The sequence below is a fragment of the Chelmon rostratus genome, chromosome 10, assembly GCF_017976325.1.
Source record: "Chelmon rostratus isolate fCheRos1 chromosome 10, fCheRos1.pri, whole genome shotgun sequence".
In the NCBI taxonomy this organism is placed as follows: Eukaryota; Metazoa; Chordata; class Actinopteri; order Chaetodontiformes; family Chaetodontidae; genus Chelmon; species Chelmon rostratus.
The window spans coordinates 19,076,599-19,098,165 of NC_055667.1; the positions used below are offsets into that span (position 1 = coordinate 19,076,599).

Here is a 21,567-nt window from a genome sequence, read left to right on the forward strand (position 1 = left end):
TCCAAAAACACCTGTTTGGATCATTCCACAGGTAAACAGGTTGATTGGTAACAGGTGATAGTATCACGATTGGGTATGAAAGGAGCATCCTGGAAAGACTCAGTCGTTCACAAGCGAGGATGGAGCGAGGTTCACCACTTTGCGAACACATAATTGGATAAAGGATGTTACTACATGAGCCGAGGAACGCTTCGTAAAACTGTTGTCAGTAAACACAGTTTGCTTGCAGATTACTGTATTCTGTTTAATTTTTGTTTTACACAGTGTCCCGATTTTTGTGGGATCGGGGTTGTACAATATGTAAAACTCCTGAACGCACAAACACTTATCTTAACTGCCAAATAGTAAAACCCATTTCAATAGAAAGTCATTTCCTCTTTTCACCCGAAAATCCTCGGACAGCTTTGGCACGCCACCTGTGCTTAGAAAATCCTATGCAAATTTGAAAGTTCCTGTAAACAGCAGCAACACGGTTTGTTGCATGCAACACGGTCAAACATTAAATGCATTCATGAGGAAAGTTGAGGTATAATTTGCAACCAGATTTCCATACTGGTTATCGTATGTACAGAGATAAGACAGGTGTCCACTATGGCTTCAGTCACTACAGCATCAGAAATGCAGGAGACCAGACGGAGTATTTCTCTTCTTAATATACAAAACAAGTGGCGGCATTTTTGACAAGATGGCGTTAAATTAATGAAAACATTTTGTGATTGGCACTGAGGGTTTAGAATGGAACGCCAGCTCCTGTGTCTCATGTGCATATCGTGTTTCCAGAACAAAAGTCTGTCCCCATCAGACACGTGAAACCTGAGATTAAAGCCTCTCTGCTCTCCATGGTGACCCGCAAAGAGTCTCGTGCTCTTGCGCAGTTCCTGGCCTCGCCGTGTCGGCTTCCAGTGGCAACATGAGCCTGCTCTGCGTCTGATCTGACATCATCTTCAGCGACGACGTGACGCTCTGCCCTTGCATGCTCTTTCCTTGCATCTGAGGCAGCAGTGTTTGAAGTCTCTGGGTTAGCTGCCGTGCCAGCCATATTGACAGCACTTTTGAGAGCAGTCTGGGCCAGCAGTGCCAGCTGGATTTACCAGTCTTTGTTTGTCTTCTCATCCCTCCCAGCTCCTGTATGAAACCCCTGAAATCCTGCGGTAAGCAGTACCGAGGGACTCCTCTGAAGGCCTTTGGGATGTCTCTGCTGTGGCAGAGGCCCTGGAAGTAGACAAGGACCACTCCTTGACCTTTGCTCCCCTGCAGCGCCCCCTGTAGGCAGGCCAAAGCAGCCATAAACACTGGTGCTATCACTGCAGAGGGTTCACTCTGGGGGTACCAGTCCTTATCATCACATAATTTAACTAACTCTTTCTTGACCACTGTTTTCTCCTTTTTGCATTTTCCCAGCTTTCTTCCGTTTACTTTCGAATCCTCTTCCACCTCTACTCTTATTTTCTCATGTTTCACCTCGGCTTTGCTGTGATCTTTCTTTTCTCTCTCATTTTTATCCACGCTTGCTCTCTCCTCCCTCCACTTCTCATAGGACGTCTTGGCTTCGGGACTCCAAACAATCAGCACTTTTCCTTGTGCCTTGCGCACAGCTTCCCACTGCCCGTACAGCCAGGGAAGTGGACCCAGATCTGCCACTCCAGAGCCGGCTCCGGCCTGCGCTGAGCTCATGGCCCACAAAACCATATGTACTGTGGCGCTTAGCTCCCCCTGCAGGATTGAGGCTAATGCACAGACAGCAGAGACATGGGCTGGCTGCTCTGATGAGCACACCAGCAACACTGGCTTCTGGATACAGAGCCAACCTAGAGATATTGGACACACAGGGAGGGAAAAAATACATTATTTATTGTTTTCTGGCTGAATTTAAATTTTTTCTTTAAGGTTGTAAACTTTCCACAGTTACCATCAGGATAATATATCAATCAAACAAACAAAGTGAGGCAATAGTGGCCTTAAAATGATTGAAATTTGAAGATGGAGACATGCAACCAAAGACAAACAATGATTATTCAAATAAAAAGAACCTTGAACTTAAATTTAACGAGGCAACTGAACTAACCTGCAGCTCCACTCTTGGTAAGACGGTGGATGAAAACTCCCAACAACGTAGCAATAACCACAAATATCAGAGCTGTCACAGCATATAAGCCACATCTGCTGTGCGTGTCTGTAAAAGAAAAACACTGAGAAGTCAGATTTACTTTGTAGGAGTTGCATGTGCATGCGTGCATTCGTGCATAAACTGACACACAAAAGTGCATGTGCTGGCACACTTTGGTTCGTGTGTGTCTCACGAGGACACTCACAGTCTGGGCAAAGAATTCTTGCACCTTGAAGAGGAGGATCTGACTGCCACACCTGCAGAAAAGCGGAAGAAGAGGAAGAGTGAGAGGAGAGAAAAGGTGACAGGAACACCTTTTTTAGAGTTACAGCACGCACTGTGCTTTACCTGCAGACACGGCTTCTCAGCGAGAGAGTGAAGAGGCACATTTATCCTCGTCTCAGTGGTGTTCCCATCCTGTAAAATGAATAAAAGTCACATAGTTACTTAAACATTAGCATTTAACTGCCCTATTGTCCTCTCTCTTTAGGACTTTCTTTCATAAAAACATGCGTATGCGCACCGTTGTTGATGAGTGGACCTCCCCCATGACTGAACATCCGCTCTCATTAAGAACACAGAGCTGAGCTGAGAACTCTGCTGGAACAGAAGAGGTGAGAAACAAAGACACGCTCTGCCTGCCGGGTCCGATATACACCTCCCATGTGGACATATCTGTGAGGGACAAGGAGAGACGGGGTCAGATTGAGAGTCCTACGAGCAAAATAAACTATTTTTTTCCTCCTGTTTGACTCACCAGCCTGGAATGGGCAAGAGACATGATGGCTGCCTCGTAGAGAAAACTGCAAAGATCAAACACAAATATGTGAACGTGCAGCCAAAAAAGTAGGACGTACTTCAGTGCACGCACATTTGGCTTATTCTCACCTGCACACACATCTGAGGGTGTCTGTCCACCGCAGTTGTGCTGAATGTCTGTGGAGAAGACACGGTGGGTGTTTGACAAAGCTCTGTTTGTTTTTAGGACTCTAACTATCACCAATAACAGCAGCAGTCCTGCCAAGCTTACCAAGTCCTCTCCTGTCTCCTCCAGCGTGGAGTTGAGCACAGGTGTGCAGAGGTGTTCGTGTTGCCTCCAGCAGAGGGAGGCAGAGATCTTCAGGTTGCTGGCTGGACACACTGATTCAAACTTGACACTGGACTCAAGTGGCTTGACTTCTGAGGAGAGCCAAAGATCTCTGACATCTGGAGAGGCAATGAGGACACACATATTTACAACACTATGCATGGCTGTGGTACACCATAAATGTACCATATATACCAAACCATAAAACCATAACATGGCATTTTTACACGTCCATTTTTGCTCAGATTAAACAAATAAGATATGACACATTAATGAGTAGGTGGATTTTGTTGCCTTTGGACAGAGCCACGCTAGCTGTTTCTCCGTTTCCAGTTTTTGTGCTTAGCTAACTTTATTGACTTGATTGATTATATTGAGCTTCTTATCTAACTCTTGGCAAGAAGGCCTTGCTCGTGAACAACTGAGCCTTTCCAGGATGCTCCTTTCATACCCAATAATGATACTATCAACTGTTACCAATCAACCTGTTTACCTGTGGAATGATCCAAACAGGTGTTTTTGGAGCGTTCCACAACTTTCGGTTGTCAGTCTTTTGCTGCTTGTTTGAAACATGCTGCTGCATCAAATTGATTATAAGCAGATATTTACAAAAAGCAATGAAGGAAAAAGGTTATTTGTGTGTGTTACTTTAAATTTGCATTACTTATAGGAATAAATAATTACATTTTAAAGCCTAATTAGCAGCCTCTATTTACAACCCTGATTTGGATGCCTAGTGAAACATTGCTAAAACAGAATGTGATTATTTGCTAATCCTTTCTGATATATACTGAACAGTCTAAAGACAATACATATAATATTTTTTTTCTCATCAACTTCATTGACTTTTGTAAACATCTGCTTATTCTGAATTTGATGAAGCAAAAGGTTTGAAACAAGTTGGGACAGGAGCAACAAAAGACTGGGAAAGTTGTTGAACGCTCCAAAAACACCTGTTTGGAACATTCGTTCACAAGCGAGGATGGAGCGAGGTTCACCACTTTGTGAACACATGATTGGATAAAGGATGTTACGCTCAGGAACACCTCACATAACTGTTAAAACAGTAAACACAGTTTGTTTGCAGATAACTGTATTCTGTTTAATTTCCATTTTACACAGCGTCCCGACTTTTGTGGAATCAGGGTTGTATTTGGTAGTGGTTCCAGTGAAAGGAAAGGGGAATAGTTCCAGTAGAAAACTGTGCACAGTATCTGTGGATTGTCTTGAATGGCACATTGTCAAATTTAAAATGCTCATGACTCATGATATTTTTATATAACTTAGAATCCCAACCCATTGTTGTTTTGCCTGTTAAAAATGGACGCAGTCGGCCTATCATAAGGTTATGAACTGTAACAGGATGTAAAACAAAGCCTCTGGCCCAGCAGATGAAGGCAACACCCCCGTTTTATCTTTCTGAATCCTGAGACAGTGTCGCAATCGCTAATTACAAAATAATGGTAAAATAATAATCCCTCCAAGGTGTGTTCATTTTCAATCTGACTCTGACATGAATCATCCGTCACACTCACCTGCGAGGCTTTGGTTTTGAAACGGGCACTTTAAGTGTCGACGGGAATCAGTATAGGTGTAATAAACCTGTCAACACAGACAAGATGAGTACAGACTCATGAAAAACAGACTGATTTAACCAAATGATACCACTGCCTGAACCCTGAAATGATCTGGAGCAGAGCGTACCTGCACGCAGACACAGGGCAGCATGTAAGGGACGTGAAGAAGAGCTGATCGAGAGTGCGACGGATCAATCTGAGCAGGACAAACACAGGGAAAAAAACATTTAATTTTTTTAGCGTGCACAAATAAATGTGCATACACGCAGATAAACGTGCCTCTGATACTTACAGTAGTTTGAGGGGAATGTTGTCCGCCGATGCATCCCCCTCCACTTTGGTAACACCACCTGGTGTGGACTTTGTCTCCAGGCTCCACAGTGACGGCAATGGATTTAGACGACAGATTCACAGACAGATCAAAGTCCGGTACGGGATCTAAGTCAAACACGAAGAAAACAGAACACGATCGTGAGCGCCCAACAGGCCGAAACATACACGGGTGGCACATGAAAGGAACATCGTGGGAGAACGAGTAGAGAAACTTGAGATAAAAATCTGAGCGCCCTCAACCATAGAATGTTTTGAAAGTTATGTGAATAGATGCTACAGCCTTTGCAGTCATCAGATCTGAGCTGTACTAAATGGGAACATATGGATGATTTTGAGCAGATGTGTGAGACACCTGACTCTAACGTTGCCTTTGCGCAACACAGGGTGCATTGATGGAGAGAGAGTGGGGGAGGATGTGTGAAAAAAAGCAAAGGGAGATTTGAATTTGCAGCAGAAAGATGAAACCAAAGTGGTACGACGTCATACACACTACCCGGCACGGTGTAACTGACGCTGCAGCTGGTGGATGCTGTGTTGTAGGACACAGAAACAACACCTCCCGCCTCAGCACTGACACAATCGTGAACCAACTGTAAAAAAAAAAAAAGAGAAAAATACGAAATTATCTTCACAAAAAAATTAAAACGTATGAAACGTAAAAAAGTATGTTAGAAGGGAAAACAGGAAAAATTCACCTCACCAGAGCAAAACTGGTGTTGATATGTCGCGACAGCTGCATGCCGCCCCTGCCACACCTGACTCTGGTTTCACGCTGTTTGCTTTCATTGTTACTCTAAGAAAGAGAGAATAGAGAAAGGAGATGACACTGTTGTTCGCCGCCTTCTCGAACTACTATGAACTGTTGCCTCATGGTGACATGAGCGGACAGAGAGAACAACCTTTTTTGTTTTATTTCTGTCCCTATTCCCTCCTTCTGTCAGCCTAAATATCTTGCTGAGGTCGGGAGGGGAGAGGATTTTAATCCTTGGTGCCTTCGAGAGGTCTGGAAGAGAGAAGTGTGACACATGTTCGTCAGACATGACACAGTTGCAGCTTTAGGGAGGATGAAATTGTTAGATGGCAGCTGTGACTCCACTCCGCACCGTCAGCCTTCATCCAAACACTGATGGTGACGCATTCTGAGTAAATCCCCCCAGACCCATGGGACCTGACTGAGGTCAGCTTCACAGGGCAGCGTCCCCCCACGTAACCTGTGCAGAGGGGCAGCGGGTTAGTACAGTCTGTGACACATGTGGCTTTCACATGCGTCCCTGAAATGATGCTACGGCCTGACGAGAAAGCACTTACTAATGAGGAAACTTACCAGTTTGATTTACCACCTAGAGTAAAGACAAGAGGAAGACATACGTTTAGGAAATATGATTCACAAAACAGCACATGCATTTAAACATGAATATTCTCACTATATTTCAGTGTTTTGGATTTTATTTTACAATATTTACAGCGATTTCCTCCACATTAAATGCCAATGTTCAACCCTTTTATGGATAAATGAGTAAAAATACTGTGTTCAACTCACCTGACATGTTGTGGTACATTCCAGCAGCAGTGGAGACACCACGGCGACAAGAAATGCCACCGCGACGCCTCCCAAACATCTACAACACATTCAAATTCGGGAATTCTCGCGTAATTAAAAGACGGGATTTTGTGCCTCGGTGAGGCCATAGGTCTACCGCCGGTCCATGCTGGTTTGTGCGGAAAAGAGCCCAGACTTGTGCAGCGCGTCCCGTGCTTTCAGCTGCCGGTCCGCGGTAAGCGCGCTCGCCGGGCGCTGCGCTCCGCTGCTCGGTTCGCTGTTCCTGTAAACTCGGGTCCTGTTGAATGGCTGAACCGCGAGGGCGCCTGTTTAAAACAAACAAACACGAATAATCAGCTCCACCTCCTTTCACAGCGCCTGGGAGCAGGAGGAGAAGAGGACAGGACTGACAACCCTGAATAAAAGCTGGGTTTTTTGTTTTTTTTTTTGTTTTTTTAATTTCCAAACAGGAAGTGATACCCCCACAGGAGCGCGTGGGCCTCATTGGCCGTTCTTCTAAATATGATATTTTTTTCTTCTTTTTTTTTTTATATCCCCTCACCCACCGCTGTTTGTATTCACGCCTCTCTTAAGTTTTCATGTATTTCAACATTGGATCAAAGTACATTTCATGTGGCTTTTTTCTTCTTTCTTCAAGTCAAAATGAAAACATCTATAAATATCTACAAAGTCATCATCTTGATTAATATCAATGTTACGCATGTTTGCATGAGTATTCATCTGCTTTAATATGACATACCTGTAAATCATCACTGGTGTGGTGTCTTAGAAGTCACATGGTTAGTTAGATGGAGATCTTCCAACAAGTCAGGATTGTGACAAAATTTATAACCTGAAGACAAAGGATAAGGCATCCCTCAGAGAACAGTTTAAAAGAGTTACTAGGACACAGCTACAGTCCTCAAAGCTGAGAGACTAATGAAGGAGGCTCAGAGCACAACAGTTGGCCTGGTGCTTCACCAGTTGCAGCTTTGTGGGAGTGTGACAATGAGAAAGCCACTCTTAAATAAACTCACATGACCTCTGCAGTTTGCCAGAAGGCACGTGGGCGACTCTGAAGTCAGCTGGAAGAAGCTTCTGTTCTGAGCTTTTTGGCCATCACCCTTAACGCAAACACTTCGTCAGAAACCTAGTATCCCTAAAGGGAAATCCTGCAGGGAAACATGATGCAGCCTGCAGGGGACCTGCCACTTGACAGATTTGTTTTCCAGGAAGACTTTGATTTAATGTAAAAGAATAAAATATGAAAACTTCTAAGGAGATGTACTCATGTATATTAATTTCACCCAACTCTATACTCGCCTACATATCTAAGGATCCTCCATTTCTTTTATCTGAAAGACTAGGCAGATAAAGATACACATAAACATAAAATTTACTTTCAGTTTTTAGATCTTCTAATGTCAATATATAAGTGTTTTGTCTTGATTGCCTGAAGGGCTCTATGGATAAAGGACCGTTGTGTGTGAGTACAGAAATAGGGTACGGATAGAACAGACAAAAAAAAAAAAAAAACAGGTTTCCACAATACCACAAGGTCACCTGCTGTGCTACGGCTGCTTATCGGTAGTTTCCAGTCACACTCTAAGTGTTTCTCAGGGTAGGAAACGAGGCCTGTTCGCACAGAGGGGTGTCGCTTCGGTTGCACATCTGATGACACAGATGTTGTGGAGTGTGGGCGTTGCAATCGGGTGGGGGATCTTTCTCGTGCGCGGAAAAAAAAGAAAGATCAATACCTCGGTTTGGGGAGAGGAAATTCATGCAGGTTGATTTGAGGTATTTGTCATCACAGACGAATGAGCTCATATGGCAACCGATAATGTAAACAGTCTGCCGACTTATGGAAAATGCCATTAAAATATCAGTAAAATGTCATTAAATCTGAAAATGGCATGACATTCATGTACTTTTGTGACTACCCTGTTTAAATGATTTCTTTTGTATCATTTTATTTTGACAGGTTATTACATTATATGCAATAATTTAAGAATAATCCCATATAAATCAAGGGGAACCCAACCACTGCCTTAACATCTGGGCATTGAAAACATTTGCACAGTGCACATGTTTTATCTGGCACCCTCTGCAACAAAACAAGCAAAATCTAGACAGGCATGTCTTGAGATTGAGACACCATGCCTGTGTTTTCGTAAAGGCTGTCCGACCAGTAGAACCGCTGTACAGAAAGTCATCTTTGTCCTTATACACCTCAAAATACTGCACCAGAAAAGAAACCTGCAGAACTAGGCCTGATCGTAACTCTACATTCACTGTCACACCCTCACAGAGGAGTCATCCCCCAACACTTAAACAGAAGAGGGTCTCAGCTTACTAAACACATTTACCTGAATTTAATTCCCTTAGGTGTGATGAAGAAAGCCTTTGGTCTGAGGAAGTTATTATAAATCACCAAGGTGTCACATGTTGGGAATACTACCTTACCTTATAATATTAACTTAACTATAAAAAGAGGAAGTTAACTTTTAGGCAAGTATGGGCCCTAAAGAACAAACAATCCTTTCAAAGAACCACAAAACCTGACTGGTCATGTTCATTGGCAGCAAATCTTGTACGCGGCCTGAGGTGTTGTGAAACAGTATCAGAAACATACAGAGGTAATAAATCATGAGATGCACTTGCGTCACAATTTCCTTAGAGAGGGGTAACAGGTGGGTCTCCAGCAATTACAAAGAAAAACCAGTGACACAGTGCACACACAAAGACCACAACACGACCCACAAGTTTAAAAAAACTCAATTCTTTTTATTAAACTTCTATCTTTATGCAATCTGTATATATAAAAGTTCTAAAGCCATCAGCCTGAGACTAAGACAGACAGTGAGGCGATCATGTGTTTCAGTTTTAGTCCTCATTATTCACTGACCAGTGGCCTGTGTGAGACAGACGTAGTTTGTTAACAAAACCGTATAAACAGGAGACATGATGGACACAGAGTGACGCACGAAAAAGGACCACACAATGATGTCTTGTGTGGCCGGAGTGATTAGAAGTAGTCCATGATAAAATAATAAAAAAAAAAAACGAGCTTGTTGACCTTGTTAAGAAGGAGTTAGCAGAATAAATAACATTAACGTTGCTTTGCCAGTTCAGGCTGCAATAGTCTCTCTTTGTGCTCCACTGAAAAATGGCCGGACACTAGCACCAGACCTGTTTGGTTTCTGTTGTTTTTTTCTTGTTTGATTGGGAAAGGCGGGCGATGCTTCTGAGAAAGATGTGCTGGGCTGATGGCATTCGCAGCCACACCCGCAGTGTGTGCATTTTAATGTACACTGCATGCATTTCCCTGTTCAAATGTAAAACTGCACGTGTGAATGTATGTGTGAGAATGACAGGGAGAGGCAGAGTCGTGTACGCATCATAGTGCAATACCATCGTTCCTTTTTTTTGAATCTGTAAACCATCATCGCATTTGCTGTTAAACATATATCGACCACATACGAGGAATACTTGATTGATGATTCTGAAGATAGCATATTTTCCATCATTATTATTAATACCATTTTTTTCAATTCTCTTAAATACAATATTTTACATGCCAGATTAAATACGGCTTAGTGTGTGCATGTGTGTCTTGGGGGCCAATGTAGTGGACGTTTTTCTTTTTCCACTCTGTGCTACTTGCACTGTTTGTGTTCTGTGATGGAGGGCTGGGCTCTCGATAGAGGAACATATGCTCCACGACACCTGCAAGGACCAACACATAAGGTGTGTGTGTGTATGTGTGTTCAGTCACTGTCACTGGTCTCGCTGCTGGGGTCTCCCTGCACCTTGCTGCGGTGCTGCATGGCACGGTGGTAGGCCACCTGCACTGACTTGCGGATGTTGGATTTCCTGCCCTCTAGCATCTTCTCCTTGTCCAGCTCCTGGTCCACCCCGAGCGGCACCAGCTTCGAGCGTGGCAGCCACTGCCTGGATACACACACGCATATACACACACATTCACAGCAAAATTAGCAGCATAATTAGAGAAAAGTCCAAAAAAATGAATTCAAATTTGAACATCAGAACTTTGTTTTGTCTTGTTTCCTCTCTCATTAATCATCTCATGACCCATCAGATTTATCTGGTGGGTCATGAGATGATTAGGGGGTCAGGGGGCCTGACCCTAGATCTTAAGGCAGTTAAGATCTTGTTAAGTCATCGTGTTTCTCACAGATTGTTTTTTTCTTTGAGCTTAGAAGCAAACCTGCACAGCGCATGATGACCTAAAATACAACCTGTTTTTTTCCCTCCTCTTATTTTCTACACATGTTTGACCCATTTCTGCTAAACGTTCTGTCGCCTTGCTCTTTGATCCAAATAGTGCAGTTTCCTTTGAACTACTGCCACATAGTTACTTGTGTGCACACTTCCAGTAACATCAGAAGCCTAGTTTGCTTGTGTTTTGTGTTTTACTGTACTTCATCATTTTTGGAAAAAGATATAACATAACGTGAGAACAAGCAAAGAAGAACAAATTTCAAGAATGATTTGTGACAATAAGTGAATGCATAAAGATGACAGAAGGTGACCCAGAGCACTGACCAAGTTCTCTTGTTGTCAAAGAAGAGGACCAGGAACAGGTGCTCCCTGGCCTCCTGGGTCATTTGTTCCCCTAGTTTTAGCACGTCCAAAGGTGGGACAGGGATTGGGACACCCCGGTGGAACACGCCCTCCCTGGGCATCTTCGGGTCAATTATCTGCAGGCAAATGGTTAGACGTACAGTCATTAACCTGCAGAATATCATAAAGTCAACAGTTCTCTTAACTCTGGTCCGCTTGTTATCCTACCAGAGCAGGATACGAGGGGTAGCCTCTGCACTTGGCCCACACTAGGTCCAGGGCTTCCAGAGAAGAATAGTCATCAGATGTCATCCAGCATCCTGACCTGGCCCGGCCACGCACCACTGACAGTAAGAAAGACAGGCACAGGAAGACAGTCATCATTATGTAACCTCGCTTCTAGGTAAACAACAGTTGTTCACACAGTCACATTGTTTTAAGTGGTTTTTGCAAGAAACATCCCCTTTTTACAGCAACGTTTGAGAAAAACATTGTACTGACAATAATCTGTTTGCCTAATGGGGCTGTAAACAGATCCAGCTCAAACAACGCTGGGTGAGAGCCGGTTGGTCCTAAACAAATATTCTTGGTCATCATTTGAGCCTGTAAATGAAACCCTTCACGTGGAGAATACTGATCTGACTAATGCATTGTTTTGTTATGTTTCATTTTCCCTGCAGCAGCTGCCAATGCCGATGTCTAGTGCTGAACGTGTTTTCTGTGCACCTGTGCTGCTCACGAACTGTTCTCTGCTTTTTCATCAGCGTTTTGAGCTCTTACAGCAAACTATTGCAACATCAACCACAGAAAATAAGTAGCTGTGTCCCGAAAGACACAAAGAGTAGCTGCTAATTGGGGCTCCAAATAAAGAATAAGAATAAGAAATGAAAGGAGCACTTCATGTTTCATTTCTTCAGTCAGAAATATCAGTGATTTAGATCATTGTGATTCGTGCATAGCCCCGAAGCAGAGGTCACAACAACTTAACTAATAATTAATTTACTGGCACTCAAGGCACTAAGTCAAATCATATTAGATCAAATAAATAATCATATTGGATCCGCTACAGACAAGATATTGCAGCTGAAATTACCAGCTACATTAAGATTCAAATCATTCTGAGAAGACACACATATCTACAAAAATAAAAACTAATTGTGTATGCAGTGACACACTGAGGCGAGTGTGTGTGTGGGTTTGAGTATGTGAAAGCGCGCTCACAGTGTGAAACGCCCCGTGATCCTCCGACGGAGTAGGAATCGTTTTCAGTGCCTGACGTCTCCTCGCTGCTGTCCTCCTGGAAGGCGGAGCGGGAGAACGACGCCTTCCCTCTGCCCTGCTTAGAGGGGGTCGTGCTGCGAGATAAGAGAGACGGGACTGTAAAGATGCATACCTAACTTAATTACAAGCGTTTACAATCAGACGGGTCAAAGATGTAATCAGCCACAGAACACGGCTCAACACACTTTACTGGCTGCTAAACTAACTGCTGCGGTAAACAAAAAGAGGCTGCTGCCGATCTTATTTTCTTGTGCCTTTATTCTTGTATCTGTTTAGCGCTACAACTTACATGTCATTCACCTCTACATAAAAGCCATAATACCCTTGAAATGACTACCTGGTTGGCTGACAGTAGTGCAACATTGTATCTTTCTTGTTGGAGTTAAATCAGAAGATCAGTACCACTCTCCTAGCATGAGCTTAGCATAAAGAAATCAGAAATCCTGTGGCTCACTTCAAAACTTAAAAAAAAAAAAAAAAGTATAAATGCATATAGGTGCAGCAACTTCCTGGAGTCTTTGTTTGGCTTCCTGGCAACCTCAAAGCCACAACAAGACTAGAGGAAGTCACTGGAAAGCAAGTAAGCATATTTCGCAAAACCTTAAAGGTGCATTAAGTGACGTAATGGCCACTTGGAGGAAGAAGAGCTCCACAACTAGCGTACAGACAAACTACCCAGCAAATCGCTAACTCTCTCTGTCTGCTGCATGATGGGTTCATCTGGGCTTGCTTGCTTAAAACTAACGGGGCTGATGAGAGAGTTGGGACTAAACCATGCTTGTAAATATGTGCTGTAAAACCAAAACAATGAGCTAAAGGAAGTTAGAACTTCAGTAGAAGTGCAGAGATGGGTGCCAACACAACTAATTAATTGGTAATAGAGAAACAGTGAGTTCGAAGAGCGTTTAAGAACACCAGGCATAGCTGCTATCTAACGAACATGCTGTATGTTTGTGCACAAACTACCTGGTCCTGTCAGAAGCTGCACTGCTGCTGCTGCTGGTTGTGGACTCAGAGTCTGAGCTGGATCGAGGGAGACGGGGCTCATTTCTGTACACGCGGAAGCTCTCCGTCACTGGCTGGTTTCCTCCATCAAACCCGTTACTTGGCAAACCTGCGGAAAAGAGCGACAGAGTGAAGTGACTGCGTGTGACTTAAAGATTGCAGGTCACACTGTATCAGTGAGTTTGTCTGCTGTACCTGGGAGCAGGTCGTCATTGTCACTGTCGCTGTCAGAGCTGGAGCTGGTGTGGGGGCTGCGGGGTCTCTTCCTCTGCCTGGGTGTCGTCAGCAGGGGCAGCTGAGGGGGACCGATAGGGCTTTGGCTCACCCCTGTCCCACCGTAGGCAGCATCCCGGTTCTTGGGGGGACGTCCTGGCCTTTTGGGGGGTCCGGCCATTTTTTGGTTCTTTTTGGAGAAGAGGACAGATGTCCGACGGCCCACCTCTGGAGCCAGGACAGACGAGGACACACTCAGATCTTGAGGGAGAGAGCGGTTCATAGATTAAAATGCAAGCCAATGTTTATTATGTTACTTTCTTTCAATATTACTATTTTCATGTTGCACAATAATCTTACTGGACGCACCTTTTCCACCAATCTCCTGGCTGCTGCTTTCTCCACCCTCATCGTGGTGTCCCGCAGAGGATGGGTGATGGGGGAGGGAAGAACCCCGGTCTCCTCCTCCCACAGACTCCCGGCCCCCCATGCTGGAGCCTCCTTCCCGCTGGTGCGCGAGCTTCCTCTTGATGACACTGATCTCCTTTCTCAGAGCTTTGGCTCTACGAGACTGACCAATGCTGTGCTTTCCCGAGCTGACCTCGTCGAGGCGCGCCTGCAGGTAATGCAGCTGCTCCTCAAGTGGTAGCCGCCGCCTGTTCTCTGGCAGGAGCAGGTCTGTGAGGGGCAGGAAGAGAAAGGCTGTTAAACGCCCTCAGGAAAGAAAGAGAATGAAAATATTAATAAAGGAAGTTAAACTTTTAGCATCTCTGCAGGATTCATCAAACTTAATCTGAGGTCGATCAGAAATAGCCTTCGTGGTACACGAAATTAAATCATGAGATCTATGCAAGTAACAGATGGACGCAAGTTTGTTTTAAACCAAGGTAGTAAAGTAAGAAACACAGTTTTACTGGCAAGGATGATTTGTAATGTTTTTAGCAAAGGAATTGAATAAATGTAATGCGCCATCTACTGGTCAAGAGGCTTAATTGTGCCAAAGATATATATTCTTTCTATTAAGCATCTCATGCCACATATGTTTAATACTGTTGGAGTGCTCAACACCTGTGGCAAGGAATGTAAGTGACATTAAAGCACTGAAAGGAGAAAAAAAAAGAAAGAAAGCTAAGCTGGAATATATTTGTACTGCCTTTCCCAATGATACCCATGCCTCACTGTCTGACCTTCATGTACCTTTTCACCATCCACACACTCCACCTCCCATCCTTCTCCCATTTTCAGTATGTTCCCGAATTGTGAAAGTATCTCTTTTTAGAACATACAGTATTGTCTCTAAATTAAGTATTAACTGGCCACCAAAACGTAGTTGGATGAGCTCGAAGTTCTCAAATGGTATGTTTTGCTTTTTGCCATTTTTTTTCAATTTGGTGCTTGAGAGTGAAAAAAAATGCTTTGGCTGCCAAAAACTTCCCAATCAAAGTGAAAGCAGTTCACTTACCATCTTCATTCGAGGACAGTAAACCGTCTTTTTCTCGCTCGCGCTCCCTCTGCCGCTCCCGCTCTCGCTCCCTCTGCCGCTCGCGCTCCCTCTCCCTGTCTCGCTCTTGGTCACGCTGACTGTCTGGGCTCGGCTCTCGGGGGAGGTGCATGCCAGTCTCGTAGTCGAAGCCGATCCGTTCAGCTTGGCGCCTGGCGGTTCTTATGACGGCCCCGCCCATCTCTCTGAGGCGCAGGGCAGCGCGGTAGAAGACCGTGTCCTTGGCGTTGTATTTGAGGCAGTTGTTGACAATGAGGCCAAAGTCTGCCTCGAAGGCCTCAAAAGTGAGGTAGCGATGGGACTCCAGCAGGTTCCACATGGTCTGGAAGTCCATTGGAGTGTCAATATGGTCCAGGTAGTCTGGCACCTGGACAGTAGAGGGTAGAGAGGGTACAGTGAATTTTCAGTGAGTGTGTAGAAGTCAGAGCAAGGTCAGGACAATGATATGAGATAATGGACGATATAACAGCTGATGTTTATTTTCTCAATAATAACACAAACATCATTAGCAAGGATCCCTCAAATGTTATTATTTATACGCTGTATCAAAGTTACTGAGCCTACATATTTCATTTTTTGTAATAAGAATATTACAAATATGGCTAGAAATAAAATGCAAACAGATAAAAGAGGAAAGGGGCTATATGTTATTTAACATACATTATACACTAATTTGAAGAAACAGAGGAGAGAAATATGAATATGCCAATTTGATCAAATTTCAAAAATTACACTGACATAAAAGATAACACATACAGTAGCAGAAGTGGACATGCAAACCTCCTGTGTGTTTGTGTGCGTTTACCTCTGCCAGCGGTACAGGCTCTGTGAAAAAGTTGTTAGTGTCTCTTTCCTGTAACTGTTCCAACGTACTCCTCAACAGCACCAGGAAGGGAGTGAGCTGCATCTCCAGCGCCATCTGCTGCACTTTAATCTGAACACAGACACATGTTTTAACACCCCTCCTGACTGAAGGAATGAACATTGAATAAATCTGTGCAGTGAGAGCTGTGTGTGCGCACATAGGTTCAGTTCAAATGTATGCATGTACCCACACGCTCATACTGCACGTGGCTGCACTAAGCTGTCAGCAGCGAAGTAAAGTGCTGTGAACCTTACAGTTGTTTTTGTGTGACCCACCTGCATAGTGGATTAACTGACAAGTGGCTTGGTGTGCGCACAGTCATGGAGATTGGAAGAAAGTAGCTAATGAATGCATTGCTCTTTTGCATCTGATTCTTAAATGTCAAATATGTGTGAGAACTCCCCTGCAGCACCTAACCCTCCCACACCACGATAATGTTACTGAAATCACTAACATTGCTTTTAGATTGTATAAACATTCTTTAATTTGGACCAAATTATTGAGATTGTGTTTAATTGACTACATGGAAGTGAGTTTAATCCAAAGAAAAGACATGTGTACTGAACACTTCCTGTACGGCTCAATGGGAAAAACATAGTGTGCTATCACAAGTGTTACAGTTTTGATGTCTATTAGTTACAGAAATAAATCAGACGTGTCTCACCGTCTCCCTCTTGAGCTTTTCCCTCTTGCGGATGAGCTCCACCAGTAGCCTGGCCCTCTCCAGGTCGTGCCGCAGTCTCTGCCATGCCTTCAGCTGCTCTTTTAAGGCGGACTGTTTCTCCTCGCTGTCTCTCTGCAACGCCAGCATGCACAAACCAACGGATACGTGAGACCACTGAATGAGGCAAGTACAGAATTACAGTTATGCGCACTAAGAATGAGTTGCTTTTTCTGTAACAATTACACTGGTTACCGAAGGGAGTTGTGACGGGGGTTGCGGTGGGAGTGGGTCAATATGTCGTTGTGACTGCAGGTGGGTTTGGAGCCGGCGGAGCAGAGGTACGCCATTCCTACTTTGCCTCTTCAGGGTCCAGTAGCTGTGAAGTCGTTGCATGAACTGGCTCTTCCTGGGCACCGTCAGGTTACTGGTGATTTTGCTCAGCCTGCAGAGAAACAAACACTACTAGAACTCTTGTAGCCTCAAGTCATGAATGTAAAACTTTCTCTACCATTAAACTTTCTTGAAGTGATCATTTTGGTTCTGGTCAACCTGCTGTTCCACATACAGTTTGGTATAAGAAGTACAGGTAAAACATGGTGTGTGTATGTACCTGTGAGGAGGAATGCAGGGCACAGACACCACTGGTGCAGCAGCTCTCCTCTCAGCTAAAATCTTCCTCGCTCTTTTCATCTTCAGCCTGGACTTGGCCTTCGCTCTCTTGGCTCGCTCAGAGCTCCAACCCTTGGAGTCATCATCGTGGCCAATGCTGGGCTCATCATCCTCCTCCAGCTCTCCTTCGCTGTGAGACGAACCCATGCTGGCCCCACCTACTCCCCCCAAAGGTCGGGCTGATCCTGGGGGCGTGTGGATGTCACAGTAAGCCGTCTTACGGACGCTGAAAGAGGTGCCATTGGCCCCAGTCTCTCTGACGGGCTCCATCTTCATATAGAGGCCCGCCTGCTGGGCACAGGTGACGTGGAAGGCTGTGTAACAGTTGGCTTTGTGACACTGGATGCAGGCGCCTGAACCACGCTGCTTGCAAATGTAGCAGGTGAGCTTCCAGCGTGCAGGAGGAATGTGCTCAATACTATCGATCGGCTCCAGAAAGACTGTGTTAGCAAAGCAGACCTGAGGAAAGGCAGCAGAGAAGGTAGCCATGAGATAACTGAGGGACTGATTCCTGCAAAACTGTACATTAACACAGATGTTATTTATCTGAGATTATAGCATTTTAGTTGTGTTTTGTGTTCTCTAACTTATGCATCTAGAGCTATTTATCAAACAACTTTCACATTTCACATTGAAGGTTAAATCCTTCTGCACCCACTGTGGAAAATCAAAGCAACTTTCTGGGGGAAATGGACAAATACTGAAGGCTGTCTGCACCACAGAAGAACACAGCACAATGCAGAGCACCTCCATATCTGCATAATTAGGCAGTTCTGATTGACCGAGAATGCGTGTGGTGTACAATGGATTTACCTCTGGGATCCAGAGGGCACACACGACGTGCGCCCAGCGTGCATCGTCTGTCTGTTTGAAAGCGCCTCCCTTGTTGGGACAGAGAGCACAGTCCACAGCTCTGCTTGGCGACTGCAGGCAACGACGACATAACCACTGACCCTCTGGGATGTAGGGCACGCCATAGCATTCTTGGTGTACTGCCAGGTTGCACATGTCGCAAAAAAGGATCACATTGCTGTTCTGACACTCTCCATCATTACAGATGCAGCAGACAGCATCTTCATCGATTAGGGTACTGGGGTCTGCCTGGGGGAGAGGAGGATGAGGAGAGATTAGAATTGGATGCACTCTATATATGTTTCACTGTTATTTGTACTGTTCAATTTCTTTTTCCCCTCAGTTTCCAAGTTCAGGTACCTTGTTGTGGCTCTCAAAGTAAGACTCCTTCTCTAAGCGGTCCATGAGGTACTCAAAAACCTCCTGAGGGATGGGTGTGACACCGTCGCGCCGCCGCTTGTCGTTCATGATGTCAAGCCAGATGTAGTCCTCCTCATCAATGTCATACTCAACCTCCTCATCCAGCTCCTCCACAGACTTATCAATGTACCTGAACACCAGCGTTGAAAAGAAGAGCAAAATTGTTTATATTATTACATAATAGTACATGTGTAGAAAAGAAGTGCAATTAAGTGGTGGCATAGGAATGGCACCAACTTCAATTTTCTGTCAAAAAAGGAAATGACAGACTAAAAAGAGGAATCTGAGGTCAAAATAATTTCCTGATAGGTGCACAACAACAAGCAGTGCAAATGCAAACAAACTGGTGACTGACTGTAAATATGTTTCACCACATGTATTTTCTGTACGAAAAAGATGCATCCTCTATACATGCACCCATTACAAAATGCCTGCCATGTACTTAACAATAACCCAGCTTCTAATTTTCACAACAGCTATGTAATTATAAAGGAACCAGATTAATATTCTCAATGCAGACCTGTAGTAAGATGATGGCCGAGGGGGGGCATCAGGTCTCTCTTGGTCCAGTTCTCTGAACACCGCCTCAGGGAGCTTGACTGCAGGCCCAGACTGAGTGCTGTGATGATGAGACGAGCCATCCTTCTTCTTTTCTTTACTCTTATGCTTTCCAGACTTTGGGGTGGATTTTCCCCCATTAGAAGATGGGATATCTGGGCGGTCCTTGCCGCTACCTCCTACCTCGCCACCTCCACCTCCACCATCGCTACCATTACACACCCCTCCACCACTGCCACCAGTACCCGATGGTGGAGCATCCTCTGCATCGCTGTCTTCTTCTGACACCACATCAATGTTCTCGAAGATGCTAATGCGGTGGATCCGTCCTTGGATCTCCAGCTCCACCATCCGCTGTGCCTGGGCATATGTCATTGTCTCTCTGCCCGGGGAGTGGGAGCGCTCAGATCGGTTGGGGCTACCAGGCGTGTTCCCCCCATGCCCCGGTCCTCCACCCCCATTACCTCCACCATCGTCCGTGTCCCCTGAACCCGCCAATGAGGCTCGAGGCGGCCGTCCCTTTCTCTTCTTCTGGGGTACAGTCTGTGCAGGAGTCGGGTTGTCATGGTCATAGTGGTAAAGGTGATACTCAATACCACTGTAGCTCTTGTAGACCTTGCGGCAAGTCTCCACAGGGCACTCATAAGGGGGCTTGGTGGCCCGCAGATTGTGACAGAATGTCTTTACATCAAAGTCCAGCCCCATTGTGCCAACAGCCACTGCTGGGACAGATGCTCTTCAAGCTTACATCTGACAGAGGGGGACATAAACGAGGACCATGGGAGGGTCAATTCCAGAAATTTAATCGTGATTGCTGTCTCATGTGTTTAAAATACAGTAAATTAGTTAGATACTAGCTACTGTCACTGAACTGCAGTAGTTAAGAGACACCCGTCTAGACGAGTCGTGCCTGCACATTGTGCACCTGTTATGGTGCAGTCACGTGACAATGCCCCCCATTCCCAGTAGCAAACAAATAACTATGTTACCGAAAAACAGGTGCAATTTATGTCAATATGTTTGTTTCTGTTCTTTGTTAACTACAGCGGTGTCCGGTTAACGTGCAAACGGCATAACAGTAGGTCTAGTTGGCAGTAATTGCAAGCTTGTTTACAGCCCATGAGCTAGAACACATTTGGCTAAAGCAACAACACACAGGACAGCTTTCGTTTGAAAATCCCAAAGCTAACCATGGGATTCAGACGATTTGAATCCAGCTAACGTTAGCCATAGCATTTTGCTGATGTTTCCCCCTCAAACAATGAAACATAGCAGCCTGGCGCTGTTAGCCAGCAAGCTAACAGCAGCTAGCAAACAACAACACCAATTCACCATACAAACAGCAGAGCTACGGAGAATATAGCAACTACTCACGAGTCAACGTTAAAAACGAGCCATTGCTAGCTTCCGTTTTCATCTTAATCGACGCCAAGTGTTTCATTCAGCTCAATAAGGTTAACTGGGTTATTTTGATTCTCGTGCTAAATTGTAGCTGTTTTCACAGGGCTACACAAAGAGAGGTATCGCCCAACTTTAACATTACAGAACATGTTCAGTAACGTATACTTAGTAGCAAACAATAAGCAAAGGGGTGCTTAAAGTTACATAGACTGAAGCCTGACTGTAACTTAGATGACCATTCAGCCCTCTAGTGTTTCCCTCCACAATGACCTCACCCTGCCGATCAGCACCAAATTGACAGTATAACGCCTGATTTTACGAGGTTACCACTCTATTACAGCGTGTGGGATCAGGTTATCACCGAATTAAGTAGCTAAGACCATTTAACCATTTAATTTTCCATCTCTGTGGTGGAATAACGAGCAAAATAGCCAGGCATGCCTATTTTGCATTAGGGTTTGTAACGCTACTACTTCGTGTTCTTGGGGCACAGTAGGTTAAGATGGAGTACTGAAATTACCGCAAAAATGACGATAGCTTTAATGGTCAAAATGTGACCCAGTTTCCCACAAAAACGAGCCTTTAACGCTACAGATCCGGACGAACGTTATAAGCACTTACTACTCCACGTTCCTCAAGACTGCGTGCTTCGGAAACCTCGCACCAGATCGGAAGGGTTGCAGATCGATTTTAATTCATTGGATAGTCCCAGATGAGATCACGGGAAGTGCAGGAATAGTGAAATGTTTTTTTTAATGAAACAACAGAATAACCCGATCATTTAATTGTGTTGGGAATAATTCAGGAACTCGGTTGAACAAAAGGGGCGACCCGCTGCTGTAACGCTGCGCCGCAGACGCGGGTTGACACATTCGCCACACGAAACAGGAGGATCTATTTCTCGGCTTTT

General features: G+C 44.7%; 2 protein-coding genes across 3 annotated transcripts; both read right to left on the reverse strand.

Annotated features, from left to right (window-relative positions):
• Positions 1-147: 147 nt before the first annotated feature.
• Positions 148-7,622, reverse strand: LOC121612816. The gene is made up of 18 exons (XM_041945936.1): positions 7,405-7,622; positions 6,645-6,970; positions 6,429-6,444; positions 6,208-6,315; positions 6,004-6,107; positions 5,805-5,897; positions 5,598-5,694; positions 5,064-5,209; positions 4,899-4,967; positions 4,730-4,796; positions 3,138-3,313; positions 2,996-3,043; positions 2,865-2,910; positions 2,631-2,782; positions 2,456-2,524; positions 2,313-2,364; positions 2,066-2,173; positions 148-1,808 (listed from the first exon to the last, which is right to left on the reverse strand). Exons 2-18 carry the CDS (start codon positions 6,732-6,734, stop codon positions 820-822), a joined length of 2,430 nt encoding a protein of 809 aa, XP_041801870.1. The 5' UTR covers positions 6,735-6,970; positions 7,405-7,622; the 3' UTR covers positions 148-819.
• A 1,822-nt stretch (positions 7,623-9,444) lies between these two features.
• Positions 9,445-21,474, reverse strand: brpf1 (bromodomain and PHD finger containing, 1). Of its 2 annotated transcripts, none has more exons than XM_041946103.1 (16): positions 21,279-21,474; positions 19,219-20,006; positions 18,639-18,828; positions 18,240-18,527; positions 17,368-17,885; positions 17,010-17,199; positions 16,758-16,889; positions 16,034-16,162; positions 15,190-15,595; positions 14,097-14,405; positions 13,710-13,988; positions 13,476-13,623; positions 12,450-12,583; positions 11,457-11,572; positions 11,211-11,365; positions 9,445-10,595 (listed from the first exon to the last, which is right to left on the reverse strand). In XM_041946103.1, exons 2-16 carry the CDS (start codon positions 19,959-19,961, stop codon positions 10,412-10,414), a joined length of 3,921 nt encoding a protein of 1,306 aa, XP_041802037.1. In that variant the 5' UTR covers positions 19,962-20,006; positions 21,279-21,474; the 3' UTR covers positions 9,445-10,411. The 2 variants fall into 2 exon arrangements, with proteins under 2 accessions (XP_041802037.1, XP_041802038.1); XM_041946104.1 differs by lacking the exon at positions 21,279-21,474 and adding an exon at positions 20,631-21,135.
• Positions 21,475-21,567: the final 93 nt, after the last annotated feature.